The following is a 23,042-nucleotide window of genomic DNA, read 5'->3' as shown; positions in this document are numbered from 1 at the left end:
GGGAGAGCCACACTACTGATTCACCCCGTGTAACTTTAGCCCAAGCACGGGCAAGTAATAAGCAACGGGAGACTGTGGAAAAAAGAAGTGGAAAATTTGACGTAGCCTGGCACAATAGCCTCCTCCTTCAGCACTCTTTGACAAGTACACCCAGTCTCCTTCACTGTCTCCAGGTCACTTCAGCTTCGGCCTTCAGCTAACTCTCTGCACTCTCACAAGCAGACAACCACGGCAGCCGTACTAAGCTAGAGGAAAGGTCCCCACACCGTCAAGTGCCGTTTACAAAAGGTTAGGTTTAGTCGTCGCATTTACCAGTCATTCATCCACCAGGATTCAAAGCTTCGAAACTAAACGTTTGCATCCTTTATGACTATTTACTTTAGTACATCTTGAACAAGGAAAGCTAAAGTTGTTAAATATTCAAAACAACAGACCAGACATACAAACAGGTATTTACTTCAGCACCTAGAACCTGCGACGTCAGGTTCTCACTTGATTCATCACTAGATAAAGTAATGTTATTGTTTATAACATTTGAGTCAGTTGTTTTATGCTCTGCAGGGTTAGCAAAGCAATCATTGTTCATGTGCAATGTAAGCAAAATGTGTCTAAACTGAATATTCCTGTGTAACCATATGAAGTCTGACTGTCAGAGATGTAGTGCATCCATCACTTTGTGTACTTCCAGTGCCCACATTGTATCGTTAAATGAATGTACTTTTAAGTTCTATAATTAAGGCCCCTGGGTTTTATGGTATTTCTTTTTTTTTTTACATTTCCGTCTGCATTGATACATATTTGTTTTTGGGTAATTTATCAGTATTGTTTCACACATTTTTTGTTCTGTTTAAAAAAAGAAGCTACACTAGTATTTAACTAGAGAAATGAATGCTAGTGATTCTAACACAGTGGTTTTCAAACCTTTTAGGCCTGCCCCCCCCCACCCCCAAGCAAAATGTGGGCAGGCCGGGCCCCCCCAAAAAGGCCAGTCCTTGGGCTCTCCCCACCAAAAATACCATCCCTGTCCCCTAGGCTCCACAGCGCCTCAGAAGGAGAGCTAATTTTGGCAGGTGGGTAGGGGATTGTGCAACAAAGGCATTTTTAAACTGCCTTTGTTTGACAACTCTCCTTCCCCCACTTGCCAAACTCAGCTCCACGGACAAACCCAAAGGCACATACATTCACACAGCATTAACACAGAAAGCACGCCATCTTTCACACGAGCACCCACAATCATACTCACTCATAACACAAGTATACATGGATCCATACACATATTTAAATAAAAAAATAAATTTACATAAACGTATCTTCTGCCCCGGTCCTGAGGTTTCCTCCCCAGTGCTCCAGCTCCTACATCATGAAGAGGAATCGGGAAGCAAGAGCTTTCTGTTTCCTGCGCATACGTGCAGGGGCCTGCGTGTGGGCGCTGGAATGCCCTGCTCCAGGCTGCTCTGTCCGTATGTGCGAGGAGGCATAGGAGCTCTCCCTCGCACATACAGACATGCAGTTCCCCAGCCAACATTTCCAATGAGCTATGCAAAGCTTGCGAAGCAAAATGCCCACAGCCTTGCATTGCTCAGTGAGCATGTGCGGCTGGGGAACTGAACTTTCAAATTGATTTTTACTGGGTCCCAGAAAAGGTGAATTGCCGGGTCCGCCAAGGTCGGAATGACCCTGTTATTGCCCTTTTCTGGGGCCCGGTAAAAAATCATTACCGGTGGCAGCCGTGCCCTTAATGGGTCGTAATGAGGACCACAGTCTTTATATATAAACCGCAATTTATGTATGTGTGTATGTTTGTCCGGCTATACAAATCCACACAGTTGAACCCACTGCTACCAAATTTTGCATGGATTCCTCATTTGTCTTGGGAAAGATTGTAGTCTATGTTTGGATGCAAAGAATTCACTCTGTTTACACCCTCATTTACTGATGTTCACCCCGATTCACTACAGTAGGTACCAGAAGGACGCAACATTTGGAAAAGTGTCTGAAGCTAAAAGTTTGATGTGTTGGCTATTCCTCTGAAATGCATTACTACTGTATACAGTTCGAAGGTGTTTATTAAAGCATTTTTAAAGGGAATTACATTTTTTTTTATCACGCTACTCCAAATATGGGAAATGGCAAGGTTACAGTTTACTTAAGTTCTTTCACAAGAAGAGAGCACAATCAATCAATCTTTCTCTGAAACTTTCTCAAATGTGGTGAAGCCATTGAGTGACTGAAAAAGGCCTTACAAAAAACAAACATCACTTGGAAAAGCTCCATCTGATGCAAAGCGAAAATCAATATTAAGAGCTTCTGAAACAACAACAAACTGCAGCACGACTTGTCAACCAGAGGACAAGAGTAACATCCTCCAGGGCACATAAGACGCCACTCAATCAGGACACGGGCAGCACCGTGTACCCCAGCTACTTATTTATATAAGCCACAAACAGGATTGGTTTCTAAGACACAAATCCTATAAAATAGATGCTCCTGTGATTGCCGCTGATCTGAACCGTATTAGAGCCACAATTTAAACAGATTTAAAGGTAAATCACCTTATTTTACACTCTCCATGCGTCAGTTTGCACAGTCATTTATCTACAAAGCACGACTGCCAGCATGGGAGCAAAGTAAGAGATCTGCTTTTCCATTTTAATGAATACAGGCAGCAGATCTGCATGTGTAAATATTAGTAGAAGCAGAAAACTGAGTCTTATCTATAATGCAATTTGACAAAGTACAAGTATTCAATAATATCAAGATGGCTGCCATAAGAATTTATACTTGGGTGGGCATCAGCAGCAAGAGTATATTACACCATGCAGCTAATATCATTTAAATGTGAGGTTTAAAAATACATGTGTGATGTTTAAACAAAACTTGAATTAGATGAAAACCAATTAGGAACTGAAAGATAAATAGTGATAGGTGAACATTTTATCGTTGCACAGAAATACAACCCAACCTCCAAACCAGATCCAAAAGCAAACAACGATGCCTCATGCTGTGCTTAAAGGAATAGTGCGCTAAAAAATGTTATCGTCTAAAAGATGGGCAATAATAAAAAACATATTTTAACATCTTTTTAAAAAAGTTCCTGTGTAAAGTTTTGCACAAATAATGTTTAAACCCCTTTAATTTCTAGCAGTAGGAGGCATCCATTTTGTGAAATGGATGAGTCTCCTGTGCTTGTTTTAATTGATGCCCTTGCAGCACTAATTAGTGCCGGAGAGCAGAGAATGCAGGCTGGCAGGGATGCTGCTGCGATCAGGGTTTATTTTCTTTTTTTATGAACCCCATGGCAATTATAAATACAACCGTGTTGTATTTATGATTGCCATGGTTTTCTTTCTAAGTTTCCCGGGCTCTTGGGAAACAAAAAGAAAACCACGGCATTTATAAATACAACCGCGTTGTATTTATGATTACCGTGGTTTTCGCTTTAAGTCTCCCGGGCTCCCCCAGGGGAAGCGAAAGCCACTGGAATTATAAATACAATATTGTTGTATTTATGATTTCCATGGTTTTCTAACCACGGCAATCATAAATAAAGCACTTCTCTGCTCCCCGGCACTAATGAAGCAAAAGCCGCTGTAATCAAAGCTACCTGCAGGTGGCTTCTGCTTCATTAGTACAATTAAATTAAAGGGGTTCAAACATTATTTGTGCAATATTTTACATAGGAACTTTCTTTAAAAGATGTTTAATATATGTTTTTTATTATTGCCCATCTTTTAAGACAATAACATTTTTAAGATCTTTGAAGGCACATCTGTCAGAGAGATTGGTCTATAACTGTATGGATCATCTCTAGGCCCTCTTTTAAAGATGGTATTACAATTGCAGTATGCCAAGTAGAGAGAAGTTGATTATACATAATTATGTTGGAGAAAAGTCCAACAAATATTCCTGACCACATAACAGGGTTCTTTTTCAGAAGTATGTTAGTCCATCGGGTCAAGAGGCCCTAAAGTTGTTCAACCTTTCAATTATAGATTCTATTAATTCTTCATCTATATCATATTCCCATTTACAGTCCTCTTTTATATTGTTTTCACTGCCACACCTTTCTTTCTTCTCCTCTTGCCAACACGTACTGCTAATGAACTGCAACAAATGCAAACATTTTCCGAATTCGTAGAGGAGTGTTTGCTCCCCTGTGCTTCTTGTTAAAGGTTAAGTTTACCCCAGATAGCTCTCGAGTTGTGTTTGAATATGTCTGCCAATAGTTCTTGGTTAGACTTTATATAGCAGGCAAGTGTGTGATTTCTTAGGCGGGATTTAAAGTTATTCTTAACAGAGTGAATCTCTGCTACCATTGATTTCAATTCACCACCTGTTTTCTTAAACATTTTAAATTTACTTTGACATTTATGTTTCTGAGAAGCAATCTGTATGTCAAACACAGAGACCCCACTATCCACAACATATCGCTTTTGCCAATAAGTTACAGTTTTTGTACTCTCTTTCAACTTAGATAATGCGTTTTTGAAGTCCTCAATTCCACAAACCCAGTCGTTCTCAAATGCATAAAGTGAGACCCATCCAGCACTTAACTTCTTGATGACTTCTAGAAAACTATGACACTATTTCCTTTTGTGTTTACAATTAAATCAACATTTAGATTTCTCTAGCATAATTGTGGCAGATAGTATTGAGTGGTCACGTATTTTTGTCTTGTTGACTACAATAGACGTTTACTAAGTGTATATCCATATTGGCTGTATAAATGTAATCTAAGACAGAATCTCGCCCTAGAACACACCACGTGGGTGAAGGTCTAGTTGCTTCATTGAACAATGTTTTTAATTGTCTGAAGCCCCACCTAGCAAAGAATAATGCCAAACTCCTTCCGTTGTTTCTCTTTCATCCTCCACCCAGCATTCTTATCAAATCATCAAACTCGAATTCATCCAGAATTAAGGCTGGGCATTCACTGTTAAGGTCACCTACCAAAAGAATGATACCTCTTTCCCAGACACTTTCACACGCTTTCAGAACATTGTCAATATCATTAAGAAGATATTCAAGCTCTAATTTTACAGGATTAAAGTAGACATTGATGACCAACTTCACTGAATTCATTTTCCCTCAATTATCTATTATCTCAATTGCTAGAAAGGATTTAGAAGATTTACCATATCGTTTCATTGCTCTGCCCTGAACTATTTTGACAGCTATCAGGATTCCTCCCTGTGGACAACCCTTCTGATCTTTAGTGGCACTATTTTGAAAAACACAAACCATTGAGAATGGGATTTTCCGAGCGCGTTTCCTATAGACACAGAATATCATGTTTGTAAAATTAATTGCTCATACTTTGATCTAAAAAACTATTAAACCCCCTGGTATTCCACAAGATGATCTTTAGATTTCCATGTGGTGTATTACAAGGGGATAGTGTTGAGAAGGTGTGAGTGTGTAGAAGTGTCAACCACCCGAGCTAATGTGCAAAGGGAGGGTACGGAACAGAACAGCAGAGGGGGTGTAAGCCAATGGATAAAATATGCTGCCCTTGAGTGAATCATGTGAAATAAAACACATACGAACTCCATATCCCAGAAGGCCCCACCAAATATGGCATCAGTATAAAAGCCAGAATATGGGAAAGGAAAATAAGCAAGGGAGACGGGAAAACATGCTTCCATATTCAGGCAGACCCCCACAGTCAGTAACTAAAACCAAGGTTGACACATCGAGGGCTGAGCAGGGAGGAGGAGGGGAATTAGCATCAGGTGTGGGGAAACCGTTGCTGGTAACACCCAGCAGTAATTACGGGTAAGGAGGGGCACCTGGGATAAAAGCCTCACCAAACCGCTCATAGGGGGTCTTGTTTTGCAAGAGTGGAAGGATGCTGACGGAGAGGCCCCGAAGTGGAGCGAGGCCGGTCCCGAGTACCGCTGGGCGTACTAGGGAGGAGAGAAAGAACCGGCAGAGAACACCCTACCCGATCCACGGGCCAGGTCAGCGACGCAGCAGAGGAAACCGTTTGACGGGAAAGGATCTGCAAGGAGTGTGAGGAGGAAGACTGAGTGTTGTGTTTTATTTTCTTCGACTTCTGAAGGACAGGCCAGTGGGCTGAAACTCGGAAAAGCCTGCAGCCACGAGCCTGGTGAACTCCTTAAAAGGGAATTTGGGACATTTACTTAAAAACAGGCTGGCGCAGACCATGCTCGGTCCTGCTACGAACTGTACACTGGTTTATTTGAAGGAAGGAAGTCATGTAATTTGTTTTGGTATACTACAGCGGGAAACTGGTGAGCTGTCTAATAAACCTTTTTGTTGAACATTTTCTTGTCTCGGGCTCACTACTTAACAGAAGGGAGGCAAGCCACGACCACCATGCTGACTCCAAGTTGATGACAAGCTGCCTCGCTCCTCCTTCAACCACCACACATTTAATACTCAGGTTGTTATCCTATTTATCTAGTTTTTTCCAACTGAGCCATAAATAACTTTAACTTTCTCATAGCAGTCAAACCCACATTTAATAAACTCCTCACGACAGCTTCAAACCACATCTTTAACTAACTGGGAATGGAAATGAACCTCGCATGTACAAGGTTCCTTGCGATTTAATATGTGGACAAACTTCAAATCCTTAGATGCAATTACTGACAATTAAGGAATAAGTGACAGTAGCAATACAATCTTAGATCTATTCAAAGGCAGATTCTTCTCATTTGGAAGAATAGAATCAAACACAATTGTGGGAAAATGAAATATATTATTTTTTCCTGAATTTCTGTTTAGAGGTTTGCCCGATTTAGGCTCCCATGAACATACATTCGGATTGCAAGGATATTTTTAACGCGTCATTTTCCATTATCTCTTAGTATCCCCAAACTGTCACTAAGCAGCAATATTTGTACTGTCTTGTCTTTAGTCTTTTCCGCTGCACTTTCATCTTTCTCTACCCTCTCTCCATCCCAAAATGCTATTTCAACCACTTCTTCGATCACCCTGTTGTCCTCTTCTTCAGTTTCCGTCGTACAAAACCACCTTTTAATGGCAAGTATTTTTTGATGGTTTTAACCTCTTCCTCCTTTTCGTTTTTGCAGTGTCTTTAGCTTCCATTTGGCTTTCTTCTTCCCCTTGTTTCATCGAGGACGCAATGCTGTTAATGACTATTGCTTCAAGCAACAGATGTATATTCTGCGGAGTACAGTCCATGTTATTTAAATTAGAGGTCTTTAGGATCTTTCTCAAATTTCCTCGATCTTCTATTTCTCGATTTAGATTGACCTTTCATATTCTTGGTTTTTTTCCTTTAGTCAAGTTATTACTAAATTCCACTGGTCCTTGTGGCGTACAGTTACTCCCCTTTACAGTTTGGTCTTTCACTGGGATTATAGAGGTGGTATCAGTATCCAAACATCCTATACACGCACATCTGAATGCTTGAATATTTCCACCCTTAAGCCTTTTGTCAACAGTAGAACAAGTTACTCTCTTACCTGGTAACATTCTTTCGATGGGATGGTCCGACAATGTATTCCATATCTATGACAGTAATCACCACAGCTGTGCTGCTTCGGAAAATCTTTCTGCGTCCTGCGTCGATGACGTCGATACGCCGTCCTCGAGGACCCCCTCCGATGGCAGACGTCACCGGATGTTATAAGTGAGACGCACAACGCCCGTAACCTCAGTTGCAGTTTTTTCCCAGAACGTGTGGCACCAATCTTGTGCCAGTATGAACACAGAAAGCCTTGCAGAAAAGTAAGCTGCAACCGCATAAGAAATTCTGTAGCGGGGTAGGCAGGGAGGGAGCAATATGGAATATGTCGTCGGACCATCCCATCGAAAGAATGTTACCAGTTAAGAGAGTAACTCGTTCTTCGAGGGGATTGGGTCCTCCGCCATATTCCATATCTATGACAGACTCCCAAAGCAGTACCAACATAAGGAAGTGGGAAAAGAATTTAGAATATACAAATTTAGAATGCCCAATCAAATTGCAGAGTAAAGGACCGCCTTGCCAAAGGCCAGATCCTGCCCCCGGATAGAATCGAGGGAGTAGTGACGTACAAAAGTATGGACCGAAGCCCAGGTGGCTGCATCACAGATGTTACGAATAGGAACACCCCTATGCAGGGCAGTAGAGGCAGCCATACCCCTGGTAGAATGGGCACGTAAGCCTACCAGAGGGTCCTTACCCGCCAAGCGGTAACATTCGGCAATTGCCAAGATGATCCACCGAGACAAAGTCTGCTTAGTAACAGCTCGTATCAAACGCCTTCCAGCGTAACCAATAAAGAGTTGATAGTCCAATCTGACCCGGGACATGCGTGAAATGTAGAAGCTTAAAGCTCTCCTAGGATCCAGCCTATGGAGGCTCTCCTCTTCCTTACCAGGATGTGGAGGAGGATAAAATGCCAGAAGAATAACCTGGTTTAAATGGAATTCCGACACCACCTTCGGAAGAAAGGAAGGACGAACTCTAAGGACAACCCTGTCCTTATGAAACACAGTGAAGGGTGGCTTAACTGAAAGTGCATGTAACTCGCTTACTCTGCGAGCGGAAGTGACCGCAACTAAAAACACAGTTTTAAGGGTTAACAGTCTCAAAGGACAAGAATGCAAAGGCTCAAAGGGAGCACCCATTAGAAACTTGAGAACAAGGTTCAGATCCCAACTGGGCACCTGGAAAGGTGACGGAGGGAACACATTAGTGAGCCCTTTCAGAAACGGAGAAATCAAAGGGATTGTAAAATAAGAACACTCCTCAGACGAGCACTTAAATATAGACAGCGCTGCCAGGTAACCTTTAATGGTACCCACTTGCAGGCCCTTGTGGGCCAAAGAAAGCAAAAAAGACAGAACGACAGGAATGTCACATGAAAAAGGATCCACATTCTGAACCCTGCACCAGTCGTAGAACTTCCTCCAACAGCAACGGTACAGGGACTTTGTTGCCGGCCGTCTGGCCGAAAGCAACACCTCCATCACGTCTTCAGGGAGGTCCCAATCCTTATACCTCAACCTTTCAGAAGCCAAGCGTGAAGGTTGAGGGATCTGACCTCTGGATGGAGAACCTGACCCCCCTCCCGTGAGAGCAGATCGTCTCGGTAGGGAAGACGACGTGGAGAGCAGATCGACCAGTCCAGAAGGTCCGGGTACCACGTCCTCCGGGCCCATGCCGGAGCAATGAGGATCCATCCCGGAACCAAACCTCTGTAACCTCCATAGCACTTGCGGAGTGACGGGGACTGGAGGAAACGCGTACAGCAGCGGGAAGGACCACTCCACCATGAACGCGTTCCCTAATGCTCCGTTTGGAGGAAATTCCTGCGAGCAGAACCTTTCGCACTTCCGGTTGACACTGGAGGCAAAGAGATCCACTTGAGGGGTCCCCCAAAGGGCAAAGATCTCCAGGAGAATCTCCTGAGCCAGCTCCCACTCATGAGAGATCATGCTCTGCCTGCTCAGAGCGTCCGCTGTCTCATTTTCGTCTCCGGCCAGATGAACTGCTGAGATCGTAATTTCCTGCTGGATGGCCCAGAACCAGAGCTGCATCGCCTCCCTGCACAGAGGAAGTGACCCTGCGCCCCCCACCTTTTAGTTGAGGTAGTGCATGGCCACTGTGTTGTCCGTCAGAATCAAGACATTCTTTCCTCGCACAGTCGGCAGAAAAGCCTTCAGGGCAAGCCTGACGGCCCTCAGCTCCAACAGATTGATATGGAGTCTGGACTCCGACGGAGAACAACGACCGCTGTCAACTCGCTGGCATGAGCTCGACACATCCCTTGAGGGATGCATCCGTCACGATCGTGACCTCCGGCCAGGGTAGCCAAAAAGGAGCCCCATTCATCAGATTGCCTTCGACAGCTCACCACAGAAGGTCCTAGGCAACCGAGGGCGGCACCTGAACAGGGTCCGACATCCTGCCGGAGGACTGAGACCACTGGAGCTTGAGTGCCCATTGCAAAGATCTCATCCGCAAGAACAATGCAGGATGCCATGAGGCCGAGCAATCTCAAGAACTCGAACGGGAGACTCTGGGCATGTTGGAACTTGTGCACCATCTGCTGAATGTGATGAGCCCTCATCTGGGGAGGAAAACACTGCCCCAGGGATGTGTCGAGCACTGCTCCGATGTACTGGAGCCTCTGAGCTGGCGTCAAGTGGGACTTCTTTAAGTTGAGGGAGAAGCCCAGCTTGTGGAGGGAGTGGCAGATGACTGACAGATGATCCAGGACTTGCTCGGGAGAGCGCGCCCTGATCAACCAATCATCCAGGTAGGGGTAGATGTTAATCCCCCTTTTCCTGAGATGCGCTGCCACCACTACCATGAGCTTGGTGAAGACCCTCGGGGCGGAGGTCAATCCGAACGGCAGGACCCGAAACTGAAAGTGCGAGTCGCCAACCGCGAACCTCAGATACTTCTTGTGCTTTGGATGGATCGGCACATGAAAATAAGCGTCCTTGAGGTCGAGAGACACCAACCAGTCCTGAAGTTGAAGGGCCTGGAGGACTTGATGAAGAGTAACCATCTTGAACTTGTCCTTCCTGATGAGTTTGTTGAAACCGCGCTGGGTCTCACTCCCCCGTCTTTCTTTGAAATCAAAAAATAAGGGGAATACCAGCCCTTGTTCCTCACCGCTACAGGCACCAGTTCTATGGCACCTTTCTCCAGCAGGGATTGAATTTCCTGCGCAAGGAGCGGGTCCGGACTCTTCAAAGAGAGATTCCCTGGCGGATTGTTGTGAGGCCTCTGCCGGAAAGGAAGACAGTAGCCGTGGGCTATGATCTCCAGAACCCACACATCTGAAGTAATGGCATCTACAAGATGCTGCGCCAGCCTTCCCCCAACCGACAAAGCATGGGTCTCATGACTGAGCAGAAGCGGCTGCGGCGTTGCCTGAGGGCAAAGAGGCAACTGCTTGCGCGGCCTTGGCACCTCGAGTACCTTGTTTTCCACCTCTGGCACTCCTACGGTTGCCCCTTTGACTTGCAGCTCCTCTCGCTTTACTAAAGGATGAGTAATAACGAAAGGAACCTCCCCTCCACTGCTGTCCCCTAGGACAAAAAGGCAGAGGTTGGCGGACTGCAGCGCCCAATGACTTTGCTGCAGCTTTGGAGGTCTGCAACCTCTCAAGGCTCTCGTCAGCCTTGCTGCCAAAAAGATGTTCACCATCAAAGGGCATGTTGAGGAGCCTGGCTTGCACATCAGGAGCAAATCCCGACTTCCTCAACCACGCAAACCTGCATATCACGGTGCTCGCCGCCATGGACCGGCTGACACAGTCTGCCATGTCCAAACCCGACTGAACGGACTCACACATGGCATCCTTGCCATCCTGAATAATAGCAAGAAAACCATCTGCCATATGGAATGGCAGTACCGGGTCAGTGGGTGGACCTTGGTCGAGGATATCCGTCAGGCCATCCTGCACAAAATCAACTGGGGGCGCCGACCACCCCAAGTAGTCCGTGACCTTCGACATAAGGCACTGGTACGATGACTCGGCATGGGTGCCAGGCTCAGGCCTAGAGAATTCCACCTCCGGAGAGGTGTCCAGACCACTGGCGTCATGCAGTGACTGACGCAGGTCCTCAATCTGGCTATGACCAGAAAGAATCTCATCTAGTACCATGTCAGAAATGAACCCATCTTCAGAACCCTCTTCCACCTCGGAAATATACTCCATAGGCTGGAAAGTGGGCGCTGAATAAGGGAGGAAGACTTGTTTTGCCTTGGCCAGAGCCTTTCTAGGGGGTTCCCCCGTGCCACGGGGTACCTCCGACACCACAGCCTCGAATGGCGTCAAGGGCGTCGAGTGAAACGGCATCGACGTCCAGTGAATCCGCGTCGATGTCGAGCGTGGCGCCGACAGCATTAATGGCTTCGACACAGGCCTCGAGGGCGGAGCCCCGAGTATGTCCTTCAACAGCCTGGACGCTGATGGCGTTGACGACTTCCTCGGAGGCGGAATCTCCAAAGAGTCAGTCAACGACCTTGGCGCCATTGGCGTCGACGTCTTCTTCGAAGACTTCACAGGTGCACACGGGCTCGAGCGCGTCGAGGACCGGGACCTGGAACAGGCATGACTGGAACGATTCCCCTTGTCCGAGCGGGACCTCACCCGCGAACCGTGCCGACCACCCGAGCCAGAAGACGTACGAGCGGTGTCTCCAGTACGGTCACGACCGACCCCTCTCGGAGGCGCAGACGGACCGGAGCCCTGCGATTCAAGAATCGCCAACATTTTCTTCCCGAAAGAAGCCCATTCCTCTGGAGAGGAACACTTGGTGGGATAAGAAACCCGCCGATGGGCAAAGTCCTCGGATAAGGACGGGGAAGGCGACCGATGACGGCGCTTCCGGGAGTGCCTCGAAGAGGCAGAGGAGTGGTGCCACTCCGGGACCGAGACCCCCTAGACTTACGACTACGATGCGGAGAGTCGCCCCCTCGAAACGTCCGTCGAAAGCCTAGTGGACCTCGCCTTCCGGGGCTTGGACACCTTACTGACCGACAGCTTCTTCTTACGTTCCCGCAAGGCCTTAGACGTAAGCAGCTGGCAGTCGACACAATCATCTGTGTCGTGGGCCTCCCCGAGGCACCAGAGGCAGGCGTCGTGCGAGTCCGTCACCGACATCTTGGACCCGCAGTCCCCACACTTCTTGAAGCCCGGACGCAGGGTGGAAGAAGGGGAAGACATCCCGACAATACAAACTAACAGGTTCGAAGAACCGAAAGAACAGAAACTCCAAAGAGTCGAGGCGCGCCGAAATCTCTGAAGCGAACACGTTCGCTGAAAAAACGGAACTGAGGCTACGGGCGTCGTGCGTCCTACTTATAACATCCGGTGATGTCGGCGGAGGTCCTCGAGGATGGCGTATCGACGTCATTGACGCAGGACGCCAAAAGATTTTCCGAAGCAGCACAACTGTGGTGATTACTGTCATAGATATGGAATACGTCGGAGGACCCAATCCCCTCGAAATGATTTTATTCATTCAAAATGCCAGTGTTTCATCTGACTTCGTAAAGCCTTATGAAAGACAGCAGGACAAGATTCAGAGCAATCAGAGGACTGCCTATGGCTTCAATGATGTTATTATTGCTCATGTATTTTTCTAAACTAGGAAAGTTGACTATGTTGTCACCAAACTGAGCATTTCATTTTGACATATCAATTTCATGTATGTCATCATTAGTGGACACATTTGTTTTGCTCTGACCACTAATAGAATCCGGTTCTTGAATGTCTGAGGAGTAAAATAAGGAGGGTGACATAGTGAGTCTTGAGGAAGGAAGTTCAGCCTCTAATATTTCCTCCTCCAGACTAATACAGAGATCCATAAGAGATTGAGTAGCCGGTAACTCCACATCAGACAAGACAGGGCCAAAAATATTGCAAACAGCTGCTCCCTTGTTTGTTAGTTTCTCCATTACTGAGTCTGAAATTGATTGCACCGTTGCTAACACTTGGGAATACGTTTTATTTTGCACCCGAGGATAAAAAGCGGTAATTATTTCTCATTAAGATGGTACTTTACATTTTCAGCTTGAAGGTTCAATGACACTTCTTTGTCCAGAGGGGTTTTGTCACTGCTTCTAAGATTATATTGTTTTTTCCCCCTCATATTTGTTATTCAACTACTGAGAAAATATACTTTTTATACAGTGAGAAAAGACTCCAACAGACAGCACGAGTTCCAGGAAAGAAAAACGAATGTTAGCTCCAATTCTGCTCACGCCGCCTTGTGTTTTAGAATTGTAACTGTACAAGGGTGTCCGTGTATGTTACCCAAGAGACACTGTGTAGGTATGTGTGAGTTCTGAGTGCTACTGTACGGGAAAGTGTAAGCTATACAAGTGTTGCAGGCAGAAGTCTATGTATTGTAGAACCCAAACAACACAGTCAATGAATGTGTTGTGGCAAGGTACCTGTAGAGCTATGTGTGCATTATAGGGGATTTGTGTGCCTGTGTGAAATAGGAGAATGTTATTGTAAAGGAAAGTTTAAGTAATAGGAGTAGAACTACACATAGCTACATGTGTTACAAATGCCTGCCCTGGTAAGTGTGTGCATTGATTTATTTATATTTATGATTTTTTTGTATTGTGCTGTATGTCGCCTGGTGACTACTTCAACAGATTTTCCCTTTAGCAGACAATTATGCTGGAAGTCTAGCATGGGACCAAGCGTCATTGTAATTGAATAAAACATTCGAGAATTTATTTAATCTGCAGTTTCCAAAGGACTGAGACCAGTGGCGCGTTCCCAGGCCCTCGGACAGGGGAATGTATGGGCCGGTCCCATATGCTATGCGGCCAAAGCTATGCTCCACTTCCCCAGCTTGGTAAAAGATAGAGTACTTCGACATCAGATGGATGGTTGCTAGTAGATGCAGAACAGTGCAATGCAGTACTTCTAACCACCCCATGCATTGCCATGAGACTCGCGTATGTATGGGCCACCTGGAGAATCCATGCTATGCTAGGCTGTGGCAATGCCCAAGAAAGTAGAGTAAATCCTCCCTCACTCGTAAGGCCATGAATGGTCGGGTTCTATGGTGGAACTATGGGCATTCCCATATGGGGGTAGACACCGATTTGTGACTCCTGTTTGAGAAATCACCTAGGTGTACTGCCTGGAACTTTTTGAGGACTGCTAGGAGCCTTATGGGGATGCCAATAGTGGTGTGGAGGGTTCTATCCCTCTTTGGCTTAGGCTGGACTCTTCTGGGATTTAGCTCCATAACCAAGCCTTTTTAACCCTTCTAGATCTGCACCGAAGTTGCCTCTGCCTGTTAAAGACGGGTAACAGGCGATCAGGCTGATGTTGGGTCCCATTGCTGTGTAGCGTTAGTTCACAATGGGAACAAGGGGAGTTGGTGGGCTGAGGGGATGGCACTTGTCAAATGCATTATTTTATGCAGTTCTGGTGGTTTTGGTGATGTACAGTACATGCTGTTAAGTGGAGAAACAATTGTAACTGCAGGGAGATTTGCAAGATCTAAGAACTTAGGGGCAGAGATGCAGTTGTCATTGGGAAAGTGCATCATGACAGTCAAGTCCTAGTGGAGTAGAGAAACAGCCCAAGAGCATTGCGTGTCCACCCCCACTCCCAACACAAACACAAAATACATACACTTGGCACAATTACCCAAAATGGATTGTATGAGATAGAAGGCTCAACATTTTCAAATCTCAGTCATATCAAACAGTCTCCATACCAGTCTTGACAGCCACCAGTCACAGACTTCTCATGAATTGTTTTGATATCCATGTTATCACTTCCGCACCCCTTTTTGCCCTGTATTCCGTTTGCGGTAGCTGGCTTGCTTAATGAAATGAAAGAAGTGTCTTTCAGGCGCTCAACTGCAACAGCATTATCACCCTTGTTAAATTGTGAATTCTTATTCCAAGACGCACCACCTTTCATTTGCCAGTCAGCTGCAAGTGGATGATTTAACAGCAGACAGGCCCGAATTGACACTACTTTGAAGATCCCACGAGGCACAAGATAACGGTAACTTCCCACTTTTCAGGTTTTAGTATTTCCTAACAGAAAGTCTCCCGTTTGCCCCTGCATTAAAACAAGGCAGCCGTGCAGACTAGAAATGCAGCCCACAAGTAAAAACTGCCCTCTGAAAGATCAACATAGATGAGTAGGTTTAAGAAACCCCAAAACATGTCAAACTGCACCACCTGAATGGTGGTCGCATCTGCTCTCTTAAGAAAAAGAACAAAAAAACCCTCACTAAACAAATATTATGAAGAATGTATCTAAAAGGATGAAAAATATGGATTTCATGTGCTGTCCCCATCATAATACTTCTTCAAAAAAGCATGAACTGGTAACTTGCTATCACCAAGAAAGAAGTCCTTCTTTTGTGACATACCAGGCTTAAAGTAAAGACAATAACGGAATAGATCTGGTACCTCTGGGAACAATAATGATAACATGAATATTATGAATGTTTTGACCAACCTTTTAGTAAGTCAGAATTTAGGCCTAACAAAAACACTTAATATTAGAAAGATACACATTTCTCAAGTGCAGCTATTTAATACAGCATCGGGCTGACTTGATTTTTGTTTAAATCTGTTTTGGCAGGTAGAAGGGAGTTCTCAGCAAAGGCAGTGCTTATCCATTGCTATTTTTGTTTAATCTATAATTGTTTGAACTGAATGCAAATTCTGTCCGAGTAACAAAAGTTTAAAAAAGCAATCCTATTTCATGTAAATTTCCATATAGTGGAAAAAGATTTTGGTGCAGATTCCAACCACATTGGAGCACAGTTTTCGTAGGACCCGTAACTTAAGGCTTTTATGCCTTCCATTGACGCCATGGCTCCTCTGCAATCACTTTTATGGCGCAGAGGAGGGTGGAAGGCAGCTTGCGCTTCCACCGCCTTCCTTCCTCTCCGCCATACAAATGCTCCAGCATTTGCGCCAGCATTAGTTTTCGAATACACACCTCCAGCAACTTTTGACCCATTCTCACTCTAAGTGCAGACCTGATTATTTGCAAACCAAGCAGGAACACAACTGGGGTCACAAATACCCCAAGTATACTCTCCACAAATCACTTGAGACATTTCAAAACACCAAATACAGTGCATTCTGATTTGCACACATCAAACCTGTTTTGCAAATTAGCACTCCATCTCCTTCCACTAACTTCCTCTCCCGCCTGCTCATACAGGAGCTAGAACCAAGAAGTCACCAAAATGGCAGCAGTTTCACAACTACAATACCACTTTACATTACCCTGTGTTTACTGAGATCACTGGGAATCATCAACCAACCTATGGGCAACATTATCTAAACAATGCCCTTAAATGGAGCATATTTATTAAGCGCTAATTTTCGTGCGTGCAAAATAGGGATTTGCACAAACACGTTTTGCCCCAATCTCTATCACCTAAATATGTTTCACTGAGGAAAATATTACGCATACTATTTGTCTGCCATGTTTGCTGTGTAATATAAAAGAAATGAAAAGAAAATCCTTTTAGGTTATGCATCAAATATAGTCAATAAAAATCACTGTGATTCATTTTTTCCCTAGTGCAAATGTTTTTAGATATTACATATTATCTAAGAAGCAAAACTGCTGCTAAATGCATTTTTCGCACTGGGTGCCGATGCTAGATAATCTAGAACCTGGGCAGCAGTACATTAGGCTGCCAGCAGATCGCTGGCCCACTTCAATGGCCACCCCCTACCTTCGAAAGCAAGCCTTAACGTGGAGTGCATGATGTGGGGATGTTAATGAGTATTTGAACAGTGCGCATCTGTCACTTTTGTGGCCACGTAGCACTGTTGGCTTGTCCATAGGTTGTAATCTGAAGCAAGTGTAACAGCTGAAAGCTTTGCTACCCACCTGTCCCGCACATTGATATTTATCACCGTCCCTTAACCACCATGATTCATGGGCTGTCTGTCTGGGTCCCAATGTCCGTTGGGAATACCCATACATTGCAGTACATTTTTCCCAAGTGCCATTCATAATACCCCAAATATATTTCCTCAAATGAATTCTTGCATTTCGTTTTTTCAGAGCATAATGTGGGTAATTCAGTGAAATTGAGATGGACAAGAATATAAGGGATTTGTTTGCAACTGATACAGAAGTGCATTTTATTCCGAAAATGAAAACAACTGTCTATAACCCTTCTTAATTGGACAACAGATTTAGAGAGATCACCTGGACCATAATTTAAATAGGTACAGCAACCGTTGGACTTCCCTACCTTTCCACGCTCCAGATTCGTAAGGGTGATATATGATCACAACAAGCCGTCCCCGTCACAAACGAACTGAAAAGAAGCAAAAAGCACCAAATTAGGCGAAAAACTCAGAACATTTGATTTTCATTTAATAACCAAAAATTGCAATATAACAGCAGTGGATATATTCAACAAACCTACAACTGAATTTTATTTATTTGCATTTGTTTTTTTTGCATTTTTCGTTTTTGTACGATTTTGTTCCATGACATAGGTGATATCTTAGCATAACCATCGTCAAAACACTTCACTTTCACTATCATGTGACATGTTTAACTATTGTATGTAGGATGGAGTCAAGGAATACAAACCCAAATAAACAGCCTGCCTAGCATTGAAGACTGATTGTGTCAAACCACGATGCCTCTCCCAAATAAACAAAACTCAACCCTACCCAGACTGACCATCAACAACAGTCTGCAAAAGCACTCCCTCTTCAATGTCCGCATTTAATGCCCCAGTATCAATTACCAAACACAGGATAAGGCAGTTGGATGGGGAAAACAGAGAAAAAGAAGAATTTAAAACCTAAAACAAATAGTGCCTGGTGGTTAGAGACCTAACAGACAGCGGCAAATAGCAGGAGCATATTAGAGGCAAAATCATCTCCAACTGTTTATCTGAATTATACCAGAGACTCTGTAAATATGTATGTAACTTATATCTCCTTGTCGGGTCTTACTATACCACTGCACCTATCTATGCAAATATGTAAACTATGTAAATATGTCATGCTCTGACTATACCACAATACCTATCTATGCCTTTGTATATAACTAATCTGCAAGTATACTTTTATCAACATTGTAATATAAATGTTTGCAAATATGTAACTTGTAAGACGAGCACCCAGATACCTCAAGGCTTGGCATGCTATACAAATAAACTAACAGAAACTGTGTATTCAATGCATTTTCACGTAGCCAGAGATTTTGGGAGAGACTGTGATCCATCATGTTGGAGTGGAGGATATAAAGACCATTGCATCATCGAAAGGTAAAAAAGAATACATTCTCTCAAAAGGAGTTTAAGTATCGAGGGAAACAGCATTTCATAATGAATACCTTACTAGTTCAAGATCATCTTCATCTCGAGAAATGTCTTCTTGGTTTCCTGCACCACAGGGCTGAGGTCTCGGATAATCTTTTTTTACACATTGTTTTACTGAATCTAATCCATTTCTCTGGGCCACCTTAAGCATTAGTTCTCTGTAGTTGAAGATTTGGGCTATATTAGTTCTGGGAGGAGGGTAACCCGGGACATGTTTTGCACCCAAGGAGCGGTGCACTCTATCAATCAAAAAATTTGGGAGAAAAAGGACATCCGGAAGTATCTTTTCCAAAATATCTCCATTAATCTCACTGCTTCGGAAGATCCAACAATCCTTTTCGCCTGATCTGGATTCCAAGTTAAAATTCTTGCTTTAACCTCAGCCAATTCCTTAAGGATGGCAACCACAGTATACCGTTTTATGCATGGAATCTTTTGTCTCCCTGATGCAATGTTCTGTTCTATTCATTCACCAACATAGTTGGTTTACTTTGTGTTGGGATATTTCGATCTTCGCAGTTAAGGCATCTGACTGAAAAAATATAAATTGCGTTATGTAACATCTGGGTCCTGTTCGTCATCTTTGTTAGGAAAGTTTTTCTTTAAGGAAACTTTTCCTCTATATTCTATGGACCCCCACACTTTTTTCTTTTATTTTACACCTTGTCCTGACTTTTTGCAGAGCAGTGAAGCCTTGAGCTTCACTTCCCTGGCCTTTTGCTCATTTGTTATGGGGAATCTGACTAGTCATTCAGACTATCAGTACTTGGAAACTATGTGCCCCTTTTTGTCTTTTTATTTGTTATCGATTTGGGTAATTTATTCATATTGCACACAGCATCGTTCAATGCAGTGCAATGAGGACATTTTCGTATTACCCTAGACTTCCACCAAAGGTATTTTTGTTTACTTTTAAAGGTAACTAAAGACAAGCTGCCGGCAGCAGTTACATTTTTCAAATTTTTTGCAATATTTTTAGTTATCTCATTTGCGTTTACCGCGTTTGGCTACTAACTGTAGATTGCTGTGCCATGAGATCTTTTGCTTGTTCTTTGGACATTTTGTTCTTTTAGCTTCTTTCTGCCTTCTGTAAGTAACCTGAAGGTGTATCTCTGTCTAGTCCCCAGGGATCTGTCATCCAGGTGGCCAGGATACAGCCATCGCTTTTGTATTCAGTTCCTGGTGGTGGACAGTGCAGCAGTATCACGTGGATCGTGAGGTCCTTGGGGAGGGGGACACCGATGGGTGAGACACGGTATCCGCTTCTTTCAACACCTTTTCCCCATCCTACCACATAAGTTATTCCAAAACACTGCCCCCCAACGCTTTTCTGACACAAACACTTTTGAACACAAAAAACAACAAACTAACACCAGAGCAGTTTACCTGACATGTCCCAATACAAGGGTCAGGCAAAGTGAGGCAATTGACCAGAATCACACACACCTGACGGTCCTTTTCCTTCCCCACATGGATAAAAGGTGGAGCAAGACAGCACCCTATGAGCAAGGCAGACAGCATGATGTATGAGCTAACTCAGCATGACAGTTCAAGAGGGGGAGAAAGACGACTGAGACCGAGAAGGTGACAAGCCGGGGAGAGACGCTCGTCTCTGTGGTACCAACCTTGAGTCCAAGAAGAAAGAAAGCAAAGTGGTTCATCACAGCCAGTGAGTCGAGGAGAGTATCGATAAGAAACCAAACTGTGTTAAATGAAAAGTAACCAACGGCTAAATTGAACTTTGAAAAGCTAAAGAGGGGGAAAACCACCCACAGAGGAGGCCGGCACCACATGGATGCTCAAGCAGGATTACTCTGGCCAATTACCCGATGGTAGAAAGACTACCGTAACCAGAAGCCCTTGGGAAGACTACCGTAACCAGAAGCCCTTGGGAAGAGGCGAGAAGAAGTCAAAGTGGTCATACAGGGGTCTTGTAAAATCCTCAGTACCGTCGAACCTATTTGACCGACAGATGATTGAGACGCTAAGGGAAATTAATCTTGCATGGTGAAATGAGTATATGAACAGTGTTGCAAAGGTTGGGAAGAGTAAACTCAATCGAAGGATGTCCACACTAGATTGTTTAAAAAGACATTAAGATTTGTGAATACAAGTTGTATTAGAAGACCAGGGGAAGTTAACTGTCGCCCTTGTCATTTGGGTCCGAGCCCGGCAGTGCGAGATCCAGCGGTGGAAAGTTACCATCCAAAGTTCATTGAAAAGGAAGTGTTGAATACGATTTTGTGAAGGGTTTACGCCCGGAAGATGGGAACCCAGGGGTGAAACCATCAACCAAGGTATACGTGAAGCAGAACTTTGTGGTTGTTGGATACATCAGACCTCAAAGGCAAGAAACTTTTTTATTGAAAGATAGACTTGGCCTTCAAAGAACCCGACAGCTGATGCGAAACTGTTGGCTCATGGTGGGAAAGCTCGAGTTTGGGATGTGCTCAGGAAATCCACCTTGTCCCGTACTGAAAACGCAGGGAAGAGAGAACCCTGGCAATCAAATCCTGATTTATTATTTGTTAACACTTCTTTCTTTATTGAAACCCTATCCCACACTCTTTCTGTAATTAGTTTTAAGGAATTGGAATTAGTTTGTTTTTTAGTATAGGCCTCTTTATTTTGACATTACGCCACAAGGACTGCCTTATTTTTCATTTGATGGTCGACGCTTGCTCCCAGCTTAGATTTAGCATAGCAGTTTTTCCACCCTGCATTTACAGTTTAATAAACACCCTTGAACTGTGATCACTTGTGTCTGTCTTTACTGTTGCCACCATGAGTTCCTTACACTTCTCCAGTAATTCCCTTTTATTGACATGCATTTGCCCAGGAAAGCTGCTCTTTTCGCAGGCTAGTGCATACCATGTGTGTATGGGCTCAGGAAGTGGGTTGGGACTGTCTGGTCCCAAGCCATATACTGGTGCCAGTTTGTCTAGTGTGCATTCATGAGTCAGCCCCACAGTGGTCCCTGATTGGATCACTGCTGGTGTCCTTGAGCGGTGCAGGTCCTTGCCATTGGAGGGTCAAGTTTGATCCCTCACCTGAATTTGGGACCAGAAGAGGAGTCCTGCAGGCATTCTAGCAGAACAGAACTAGAGCCAAATATCCTGTGCAGATGACGGAAGATCTGAGGACAAATCTTGAAGAGGCCTGGCGGCCATTCTTGCTGCTGTCCAGGTGAAGCCCTGCTGGAATACTTGATCTCAGAAGACCTTTGCTGGTGCTTCTACCCTTTGGATTGGTGGGACCAACCAGGTTCAAAGTCTTCTCACGATCCTGCAGCCTGGAGCCTTTGGAAGTGTCAGAGGACCACCTGGTGGACTGATCAGCTCAGTTTTGGGCTATTGTGCTAGAAGCGTCCTTTGGGAACATCAGAGTAAGGGGGTGAGTAATTGGAATTCTTACCGGTGCCCCCATCTCCTCCATTATAAAGGTAGTGAAGAAGGGAGTAGTTTCTTACCTGTAACTCCATTTCTCCAGCGTTGGTATCTTTCATGGATTCGCATGCTGTGAATATTCCCCGTCGCCAGGCTGGAAAACCCTGGTTACTTTTGACTTAGTAATTTTCCTATGGAAAAAACGTGACACCTTGAGTGTCCCATCAACGTTGTTGTGGGTCTTTTTGGTGCGCACCAATGGGGCATCGAGTGTATAGCTCTGCCACAGCAGCTTCCCCTCAGATTTTAACCACTCCAGCTGGAGGATATCCCTCCAAGAGGATGTTTACCTGTAGGGGGTAGGCTGCAGGGTGCATGTGACTCCAAGAAAGATACCAACGCTGGAGAAATGGAGTTACAGGTAAGAAACTACTCCCTTCCCCAGCATTGGATCTTTCATGGATTCACATGATGTGAATAGATTTTGTAGCAGTATGAATGTTAGGAGGTGGAAACCAGGCAAATAAAGATTACGTACTTTAAAATTGTCTGCATTAATGCGAGAAGAATACATACTCCAGTAGAGAAAAGAAACCACCCCGGAGGCTGTAGGGCTTACCTTACTGGAACAGCCCTTGAAGGACTGCCCGTCCTATCTGCACATCATCAGCATGCTGCTGGTGTAAACAGTAGTGCCTGGTAAAAGTGTGGAGCACTGCCCATGTTGCTGCTTGGCAAATGTCTCTGATGGGTACCCCAGACCAGAGAGCCACTGAGGCAGCTTTGGCTCTAGAGAAGTGCGCTCTGGGTGCCGACTGTAAAGGCCTGTTGCCTTAGAGTGGCAGAACATGATTGTAG

General features: G+C 44.6%; 1 protein-coding gene across 1 annotated transcript in view; it reads right to left on the bottom strand.

Moving 5' to 3' along the window:
- FBXW4 (F-box and WD repeat domain containing 4) overlaps positions 1–23,042 on the bottom strand; it is a 2,081,992-nt gene that overhangs the window by 766,229 nt on the left and 1,292,721 nt on the right. Inside the window, exon 6 of the mRNA XM_069611631.1 lies at positions 17,713–17,778. Coding sequence (XP_069467732.1) covers positions 17,713–17,778 — 66 coding nt within the window. The remainder of the gene's footprint in view (positions 1–17,712; positions 17,779–23,042) is intronic.

Source organism: Ambystoma mexicanum, chromosome 8 (genome assembly GCF_040938575.1).
Source record: "Ambystoma mexicanum isolate Mex_15411 chromosome 8, UKY_AmexF1_1, whole genome shotgun sequence".
In the NCBI taxonomy this organism is placed as follows: Eukaryota; Metazoa; Chordata; class Amphibia; order Caudata; family Ambystomatidae; genus Ambystoma; species Ambystoma mexicanum.
The sequence above is the reverse complement of the archived record's forward strand: the minus strand, read 5'-3'. Positions and strand labels throughout refer to the sequence as shown.